This window comes from Mizuhopecten yessoensis, unplaced genomic scaffold (assembly GCF_002113885.1).
Source record: "Mizuhopecten yessoensis strain PY_sf001 unplaced genomic scaffold, ASM211388v2 scaffold11145, whole genome shotgun sequence".
Classification (NCBI taxonomy): Eukaryota; Metazoa; Mollusca; class Bivalvia; order Pectinida; family Pectinidae; genus Mizuhopecten; species Mizuhopecten yessoensis.
In genome coordinates, this window is record NW_018408902.1 from 3,704,812 (window position 1) to 3,715,570 (window position 10,759).

Genomic DNA, 10,759 nt, shown 5'->3' on the forward strand with positions numbered 1-10,759 from the left:
AATTCTTTTGGTAGCTCTACGCTGCACATTTTCTAAAGCTATTTGGTCCTTTTTCAGAAAAGGGGACCTGACCTAGGTGGCATATTCTAAGTTGGGCCTAATGAGACTATTAATAAAGTATATAAGTCTCTTCTCACACTAAAATTTCAATTAAAATATATATTTTTCAACGACAAAGTATTTTTGTACATTAATGCAAGGGGATAAGGTCCTTAATTTTGGAGGCATCTTTTGCAGAATATCACATCAGAACCTGGTTTGAGTATACGACGTTTCCTTACTGGAAACTTAATTAATGTTTAATTCAAACAAACAATACAATAAATGTTTAAGATGCCACCAGATTCTAGAGTTCATTTTCCCCGAAGACGAAGCTTGCCTCCTCTTAGAAGTATCGGCGTAACTCGACTCCAAACAAATAAAATACTAATTTGGACCTCGTCTTTTATAACTCCTGGATCGGATCCTGTAGACTGGAATTGCAGTGGAATTCCGCAATATACTCAGTAAACTACTTATAATTATGCTTTATTTTTCTGAAATTCGTGGTTTCTGCTATATATCATAATTGTTCATGACTCGGATTACAGATACAACAGCCTGATGTGAAATATAGCACATGTATAATTGGTGACGAGGCCATATATAGGTAACAAAGATAAGGAAACAGATTTAAACCTTAACCTTTGACCTGTTGAATTAAATTGTATGTATTCCAACCGTTTCGTACCTACCTATCAATTAATTATTTAAGAACTGTGACGTCTCTGATACTGACATTGGTCTTCATATATTCAGCGCACTATATGTGACGTCACTAACAATATAGTGTGCACGTTATAAGTGATGTTAAATTGGAAACAAAAACAAAACAATAATTCCTCCTTGTAGCTGCATAGTATGATATATATCTGTCTAAACGGAGCATTCCACATGGTCTCATTTACCGCCGATTAGGGATAGATTTTTTCTCCTTTTCTTTTCAATATACATTCTACAGTTGCAGATATTCTGATACTCTCCATCACATATATCACTCATTTTGATATCGTGTTCAACTGTTTCAAAAAGCGAATGTTCTTCGTGTTCCTGCATCATATTCTACCTAACTATTCTCTGATTCTGTAACCATTCTTGCCCAAAATGGTATGTTATTTAATGTACATAGTTTCTGATGTTACCATCCATTGTTTTGTAGGTGTAACGCGAAGTATCATTATTAATGGATGCCCTCTACTGTAATGCGGTCTTTTGCATTGTCTTGTGCTGTTGTCATAGACATCCTGGTATTACCCAATATTGTTTAACCCATTAAATTTAATACTAATGAAACTAAACAACACTCCGAGACACTGACACAAACTCTTTATTCGTCTTATTTCATTTTTTTTGTGAATATGATTTTCTTTCATATCAACAAACATTCAGAAAGGCAAAAGTAGACATTTGGTATATATCAAAACATTGACCATATAAATGGTTATACATAATTTGCAAAAGGCAAACTACGACGAAATTTCACTGGTCCCAGTTTAGCAGGCGAGTCTCCAGTCTGTCACTAGTTTCTCTTTGATAAGGGTCATGAACTGGTGGGGACGGTCACTGCTGGAGGCGTGGCACACGTGGCTGCGCGTGCTGGACCCGTGACTTTTGGTGGAGTACTGCACGTGGAACACAGGCTGTAAATTTGAACATAAAAGGTAAAGCGCCGGAATGTCTGTCATCGACTATCCACTGCTACCGGAAGTACAACTGATATCAACCATAACCTAATAGCAACATCATTCCCTGCCTTCGTAAGTACGACCTAAACCAATCATGACCACACCATTTACTTTCACCGGAAATTCAACTGATAACAACAAATATTTTCGTGAAACCATCCACTATCACCAGAAGTAAAACCGGAAGTGATAACAACTTCATGGACACGCTTTACACTGACACCAGAATTACAAGTTACACTCAACTAATAGCGATCAAAACATCCAATCCAATTTTACCGAAAGTACATCTGTATGACGCCGATTATAATATCGTTGACACACTATCCACTAGGCCTATCACCGGAAGTACATGTGACGTCGATTATAATGTCGTGGACACACTATATTCACTATCAACGGAAGTACAACTGACGTCGATTGTACTGGTGGGGACATCCTATATTCACTATCACCGGAAGTACAACTTAGAACGATCATATCGTTGTAAACACACCATCCACTATCACCGGAAGTACAACTAACGTCGATTATTATGGTGTGGACATCCTATCATCGGAAGTACAATTTAGAACGATCATATCGTTGTAAACACACCATCCACTACCACCGGAAGTACAGATGGCAGCGGTCACAGACAAATTAAACCCGTTGCAAGAAAGACGCGAAATCTCGTAGCTTTCAAAGTACATCTTACAATAAGATCGACATCAAATGGCGTTTTTTCTGTTTAATTTCAATGAGAACTTCAATTCTTATTTAATCGTCTACAAAAACCGACGACTGTCGAAAGTCGGTCGATTTTAGTATGAAAGAACATTTACCTTGTGATGGTCAATGAAAGGTTGGTATTTGTCACACTCGTCGAAATCCATACACTCCTCGTTTAGGGCCCAGTCAAAGTATGACTGGAGTTCGTGGATCTGATCAACGTCATTCTTCAGTCCCACGGACAGGTCGCGGGCGTGAGCCTCTGTAGACAAACGGTTATAGAGGTGTATATTTAGTACCCATTGTCACTAAACGCAGACTACGTGTGACCCAGAACAGATAAAGCGTAAATTCGAACATCTTTAGAGGAAAAAGACATGACATTTCCAGGGAAAGCCAGTTAACATATAAAGACAAATAATACACTACCATTGTCTAGGAGGGTACACTTGATTGACAAAAAGATGGTATCACTATGACTAGCGATGATAAGATAGAAACGATGGCGGCCAGTTTTAATTATTATGACTGGCGACCAGATAAGAGGAACGACAACTCACGGTAGAGACTGTGGCAAATATATGGATACATTACAACTGCTGTTGATCTTTGAAGAGTAAGATAAACTTTTACCCTTCGCGATGAACTTGTTGAAGTCGAGTTGGTCGTCTTCGTCGATGTGAGTGTGGAAGCCTTGTTTAGACGTAGACAGTGAGTAAACATCTACATTGTCTGGCTCTACCCCGTCACAGCCCTTCTGTACCGCCAGATCTAGGCGCTTCTTCATTATGTTTCGAACAGCGTCCGTACGGATGTCCAGCCATCTCTCGTCCCACCCGTCCAGCCCGTGTCCGAGAACACTTGACGGGAAGTCATGATGGTCCGGTCTCCATGCCTCGTAGGAACCAGCCGAGAAATAACAGATTACCTTCCGGCCGTGACTGTATTAGATAGAAAAGTAACTATTTGTTAAAATTGATATATTTGCTAATGTGCTAACCATACAAAAGTAATTATACATTTGAAAAAGTTATATTATTTACTGTGATTTTGATTATCTTTTATTGTTTTCCAACACAATGGTGCAAATTTATATGATAACACGCAGATGAGTATTTTCTATTCGTCATGCCGAAAACAAAAGTTTTCGACATCACGTGGTGATGGTGGTGGTGGAGGAGGAGGAGGAGGAGTTTGTGTCCTATTAATACTCTGAATGTCAGTGAAAGTCAAAGTTAAATATAAATCAATTTCAAAATGCATGATTTCAAAGAAAAACTATAGGAAATGACATCTAATTTGAGATCCGAATTTCTCTGGCGTTTGTAGTGTACTTACATACGTCAGAATATAAATATTGGGGTCTCCCGGATGTGCTTGGCGCTCAGGTTAAACTTGCTGTTTTAGGTACTGAATGTCGCTGACGCTCATGTCAAATTTACTTTTTGGGGACTCTCGGATTTGGTTGGCGCTCAGGTTAAACTTACTGTTTAAGGTACTGGATGTCGCTTTCGCTCGTATCGAACAGGTCGATGTCATACATGTCAACGGCGTATGTCTTTACCAAATGGCCGTCGTCATTCTCGAGCTGCCATTGCCAGGTCGTGTGTTGATGAGGCTTCCACCAAGCCGATACAGTGGTCAGCACTACGGCCAAACTGACCAATACACCTACAGTTGTATACATATCTAGTAATTAACAACCCCGTCTGAAGCTTACGATTATTTATCTATCAATGGGACAATGTTCCTATATCTATATTTAAATTATCAATGAAACACAGGGGCACGGTTTGTAGAAAGAATTGTTCCAGGAGTTAGAACACAATAACCACCTAGACACGCCACTGGACTATTATTTACATATACCATGCTATTACCAAATTATCGTTTTTTTAAATATCTATTTCATTCTCTGTTATCATAACGCTTTTAATGGCGCCAAAATAGTTACTAAATAAAAACAGCGAGTCCCTGTGAAATGAACGTTCTATAATATAGATATGGACAAGATAAGACTGTCGGTGACTCATGCAGGATTGAGGTTAACATTATGTACAACCAGTGAGCGGGACCCTCATTCGTTAATGACTTCTAAAACTGTGGCATTCCCTTAAATAGCGTTTTGAAGGAGGATGGAACAGCAGGAATATTCCCTTCATGGAAGTGGGATTTTGGGGTCTCCCACACAAATGTTTCATGTAACGTTTCAGGGGCATTTTTTCGTATCGGGTGGGTGTCTCCCCTTTTAATTAAAAACAAAATGCAAAAAGCAAGCACCAAACCCCGTTGGGTTTAAATGATTCAACAACATTTTTAAATATTATATAGGAGTAATCTGATAATGACAAAAAGACGAAGTAAATGGGGTATGATTGGGGGATTTTAAAGCATCGCCAAATTAGCATTTTCTGTTTTTCCATGAAGTACTGTAGTTTTTTTAATATAATTATTATGAATCCGGATGTGAATATTTACTCCACTGGAATGTGGCATACACTGATTTCTTCATAGGTGAACCAGGACTTTTATCCGTGTGTAACTACTCCCAAAACTAATTCAATGAAGTTCTTATAGGAGAGGGGGTGGTACGTGTTGTTGAAGAGCATTTGAACTATTTGAGTATATTGTGGTGAACTGTTAATATTTAAAGAATTGGCCTTGACAAACATATGCTGCTCTAGACGTGACCTTGAAAAACACGTTCTGCCTCCAGGCATGGCCTTGACATACAAATACCGACTGAAGCGTGACAAACACATTTTGAAGTGACCTTGATATACACGTACCGTCCGATACGTGACCTTGATACACACATACCGTCCGATACGTGACCCGGATACACACGTACCGTCCGATACGTGACCTTGATACACACGTACCGTTCGATACGTGACCTTGATACACACGTACCGTTCGATACGTGACCTTGATACACACATACCGTCCGATACGTGACCTTGATACACACGTACCGTTCGATACGTGACCTTGATACACACGTACCGTTCGATACGTGACGTTTATACACACGTACCGTTCGAAAAGTGATCTTGATACACACATACTGTATGAGACGTGACCTTGATACACATGTACTGACCGATACGTGACCTTGTACACGTACCGTTCGATACGTGACCATGATACACACATACCGTCCGATACGTGACCTCGATATACACGTACCGTCCGATACGTGATCCTTATACAAACGTACAGTCCGATACGTGAACTTGATACACACGTACCGTCCGATACGTGATCCTTATACACACGTACAGTCCGATACGGGAACTTGATACACACGTACCGTCCGATACGCGACCTTGATACACATGTACCGTCCGATACGTGACCCTGACACACACGTACCGTTTGATACGTGACCTTGATACACACGTTCCGTCCGATACTTGACCCATACGTATACTGTTGGAGATTTGAAAAAAAGTACACACGTTCAACTGAACTGTGACCTTCGTACACACGTATTGTCCGATACATAACAAATGTACATTAGAAACTGTTTTTTTTCCGACACGTGACATTGGTACACGCATACTGTCTGACACATTGCCTAGTAACTTATATAAGAGAGACCTATTCGAGCTCAAGGTCACACATTTTCGTTATCTACGTGTTAGTTCGTTCATCTCATTATGGAAGCATGTATGACCTTTGAAATCGTCGATAAGGTGTACCATTTCAGAAACGAATTAAACATTTGACACCTTTGAACTTATTTCGTGACCTTGATATTTATAGGACAAACACGTGGTACCCTAAAGTGACCTGAAAATGAACTACACGATGTATACCAGTATTGGAACCGTCACACGTTTGATTACCTATTGCTACCGGAAGAGTCTATTTCATCTGAGTACACCTATGACCACGACGGTGAACACTTTAAGAAGTTGAAAAATGGACGTAAGTAGTGACTCATTTTGGAAACAGGCCACATTCACGGTTTGAAAGTAGGGTAGCCGCATTGTGTTGAACACCAAATTAAAACAAGAGGCCCAAGAGGGCCTGTATCGCTCACCTGAATATTTAAGCAGTCATAGCAAAATATTCTCATTAAATATTATATTGCACTAAAAATATTTCCCTCGCAAACTTTGTTGGCTCCATCTGTTAAAACTACCAGCAAAATATTATTATAAGATTCTATGCTTTTTGATTCTTCTTCAGAAGTTGCTTGACATATTTTCCCTGTGACCTTGTAAGTAGGTCAATGTCATTTTCCTTTTCCAATTGGTTAGCTCTATTCCTTAAAGCTACTATATTATATATTATAATTGTATGCCTTTTAATTCTTCAGAAGAAGTAGTTTAAACTATTTGACATATATGATTGCTGTGACCTTGAAAGTAAGTCAAGGTCATTATCATTCACAAAATTTGTTTGGCTCTTTCCCATGAAGCCACCTGCCAAATATTAAGATTCTATACCTTTCAGTTCTTCAGAAGAAGTCGTTTGAAGTGTCTGACACATTTGACCCCTGTGACCTTGAAAGAAGGTCAATGTCATTTTCATCCTCAAAGTTTGTCGGGCTTTATCCCAGGAAGCCATCAATCAAAAATAAGGATTCTATACCTTTCAGTTCTTCAGAAGAAGTCGTTTGAAGCATTTGACATATTTGACCCCTGTGACCTTGAAAGTAGGTCAAACTAATTTTCATTCTCAAACTTTGTTGGGCTCTATCCGTAGGAAGCCACCAGCCAAATATAAAGATTCTATACCTTTCAGTTCTTCATGAGAAGTCGTTGGAATCATTTGACATATTTGACCCCTGTGACCTTGAAAGTAGGTCAAACTAATTTTAATTCTCAAACTTTGTTGGGCACTATCCCAGGAAGCCACCAGCCAAATATAAAGATTCTATACCTTTCAGTTCTTCAGAAGAAGTCGTTTGAAGTGTTTGACACATTTGACCAATGTGACCTTGAAAGTAGGTCAAGGTCATTTTCATTTTCAAATTCTGTTAAGCTCCATTCCAGGAAGCCATCAGCCAAATGTGAAGAGTCTATACCTTTTAGTTCTTCAGAAGAGGTCGTTTGACGTTTTTGACATATTTGACCCCTGTGACCTTGAAAGTAGGTCAAGGTCATTTCCGTTCTCAATCTTTGTAGAGCTCCTACCAACAAAGCTTTCAGCGAAATATAATGACTCTAGGCCTGTCCGTTCTTCAGAAGAAGTTGTTTAAAGGAAAAGTTGACAGACGGACGGACGACGACGGACGAAGGACGCCGCACTATGACATAAGCTCACTTGCCCTTTGGGCAGGTGAGCTAAAAAGACATTGTTAATAGCTTAAATGACTGCTGATCTGTGCGCCAAAACATAGATACATAATCATATTTCCAATTGCGTTATAAAAATCACAAATAATGTGTCCAAATTAGGCCATGCGCTCCACTTCAATTTAAAAGTGTTTCTCGGATCTGTATATTTATCTGCGGAATCGACTCTTCCGGTAACTCTCCACTCTCCCTCCTAGTCCCTGCAGGCAGGGCGTACGAATTGTACCTGCTTCCCTAATTGTACGATCGTTTTTCTAAACAACTTTCTTCTTCCCATTGTCTCCATTGACCATGCCTCACGTTTGGCCTTTAGCTGAGCGTTCGCCCCTGTGAGGAAGGCTTCGGGTTCTGTCCCCTGGCCAAGACATACCAGAGTCTGTAAACGCTTAGCAATTTAGGAGTGGGACAACTGGTTCGCCCGTTGTCAGTATAATGTAACCTGCTGGGTGTCTTCGGCAGTATGTTTCAGTGAGGTAGCACTATAAAGTCGGCATCAACAATTAAGGAGACAAACACGAACATATCGCAGATTCTCAAAACACACACGCATACATCTTGCACACAGGGGAGGCCGTCCTTAAATGACCATATCTGTTGATAGGACGTTAAACAATACTAACATGACATCTTGACTGCGACACACACACACAACAGGTTTTATATTCAGGAAGATACTGTTTTGAAATTGTCTTTACGCAGTTTCTGCAGAACGCATTCTGTTTTTTTAGTTTCTTAATTAATGAAATAAATGCCAGTGACAATTGAAGCACATATACATATATATTATCACAGACTTAGATAGATCTAATCTAATTCCATGATATTATTGAGTACCTACACAAACATATAAGTAATACATATTAATAAGAGCGTAGCTCTCGGGCGCCAAATGCTCTTTAAATGGTGCGTAAACAGAGTTGCTTCCCCTTGCTACGCCTTGCCTTTACTTTTTTTCGTCCTCATCCCTCCCAAAACCCCTGCCAGCCTGTAGGATTTTCTTTCAAAATATCGGGTAAGTAGACAGGGGCAAGTTTGGCCCATTTTCATTATTCAAAGTCGTTCTGGACAGTATTTGTTAAAATTTATGTGTATTTACACCATTTGGAAGAGAAAAGTCCCTACCCTTCATAAAACGATAACAGAATGGCAAACATGCCCGTATTTGAAGAGTAATAAAACTCTTCACCGTTGGAAGAGTGTATGGCCTAATGTGCACCGCCTTGGGGTAAGTTCGAAAAGATGTCTGGGGTACATGTCAGTTCGGCCCACATTGGAATTTGCATAACAATGACGTCAGAAAGCATGCAACGTCATATTTTTCCGATTTCAGGCTTCCCGTGTATGGCATTTGCCGAACCTGCCCCTCTGTCATGTGACGAACCTGCCCAAAATTTACATTTTTAGAGAGCAATACGAAACTCAATGCTAGGCTTGAATGTATACCATCATGTGAAGCTGTCGGTTTGTTACACGTATGACATCAATAACTAGCAATCGGTTTACAAAAAGTTCAGTTGCATGTTGCCGTTTTTTGCGAGCCTGTATGACCGGAAGGACGAAAGTTTTTGAAGCCTTCATATTCCGTCTTTGCGTATTGCAGAGTTATCTGCTCTTTGATGTCCGTTGCATTTATCTCTTTATCAGTGCTTTTACACGGGCACAAATGGTTTATTTTTGCTATATAGTGTGATATTTTTTATGAATAGCTGAAAGTATGGAATAGTGCCAGGTTATCACTGCGCTGGCTGTGCTGGATGGTTCCATTTTCATGACAAATTTCAAAATCTACTATAATTTGTACATAAAAGTAAGAATGAGTGTATGCATTATATGTTGAAAGTAATAATCTCTCTCCCTCCCCCCCCCCTCTCTCCCTCCCCCCTCTCTCTCTCATAGTATGTTATTTGTACAGTATGTAGAAATGTATTATTGTTGTGTAAAGTATGTGGAACTTTGTTATTGTTGTTCATTGTGACATTTTTGCTATGACACAGTAAAGTACATTGTTTGTTATAATGTTATTAATACACAATGTGCAATTTGTTTTTTATTGGTTATTACATTTGAAGTAATTGTATTGGTTGGTAATGTCTACTGTATAATGCCTACTGTATTATATTTGTATACAAAAAGTTCTATATTGTATGTTGTAAATTGTGTATGACCATAGGTCATGGTAACCTATTGTGATAGTCTTTTGTCCGTCGTCGTGCGTCGTGCGTTAACTTTTCCTTGTGAACACGATAACTTCAGTAAACGTTAACCGAGTTTGATAAAACTGTATGCAACCATATATCATAAAGATCTCGGACGAGTTCAAAAATGGGAATTATTCGACAGTAACTTACAGAGTAATTGCCCTTTGTAATCTTACTATTATTGAACCTGGTGAACATGATAACTTGAGTAAATGTTAACCGAGTTTGATGAAACTTTGTATGCAGCCAAAATTTTGAAAATCAGTTCATATTTACTGAAGTTATTGTGTTCACAAGGAAAAAATAATGGACGATGCAGCAAGACCGACGAAAAGTATGAATTGGCCCCTGGATGACAGTCCTAATTTGAATCGGATGTCAGGTGACCGTTAAGGCCCATGGGCCTCTTGTTTGGATTAAAAAAATAAATCGAAATTTCATAATTTCCCAAAACATCTTAAAGGGGCTGGTCGGGGAAAAAATGTCATATTTGCTAAAATGGCATTAACATGTTTAAAATACCTTCTTATGAAATATACCGATTCAAATTTTGCTGAAATTCACTCCCTAAGAGTAAAAATTATAATTATATTAAAGGGACATCACGTGAAAAGGCGTTTTTTTTTTTAATGAATGTATGTATTGTATGCACTTCCACTTATGTTACCTCGCTATCCCCATATTCATAGTCCGTTCCAAATGTCCAGTTTGACCACTTGAATTGTTCGGGAAAGCCCTGCTAAAAATAGTGCCGATAACGTCACCTGACTAGGCAGTAAACACAAGTGGTGCGAGCGAGATGAAACGGTTTCCAAAG

At 39.1% G+C, this 10,759-nt stretch overlaps 1 protein-coding gene across 1 annotated transcript in view; it reads right to left on the reverse strand.

Annotated features, from left to right (window-relative positions):
* Positions 1-1,348: 1,348 nt before the first annotated feature.
* LOC110466811 overlaps positions 1,349-10,759 on the reverse strand; it is a 10,684-nt gene continuing 1,273 nt past the window's right edge. Inside the window, exons 2-5 of the mRNA XM_021523571.1 lie at positions 3,923-4,106; positions 3,069-3,376; positions 2,549-2,697; positions 1,349-1,679 (exon numbers count right to left, since the gene is read on the reverse strand). Coding sequence (XP_021379246.1) covers positions 1,533-1,679; positions 2,549-2,697; positions 3,069-3,376; positions 3,923-4,106 — 788 coding nt within the window. The 3' untranslated portion in view covers positions 1,349-1,532. The remainder of the gene's footprint in view (positions 1,680-2,548; positions 2,698-3,068; positions 3,377-3,922; positions 4,107-10,759) is intronic.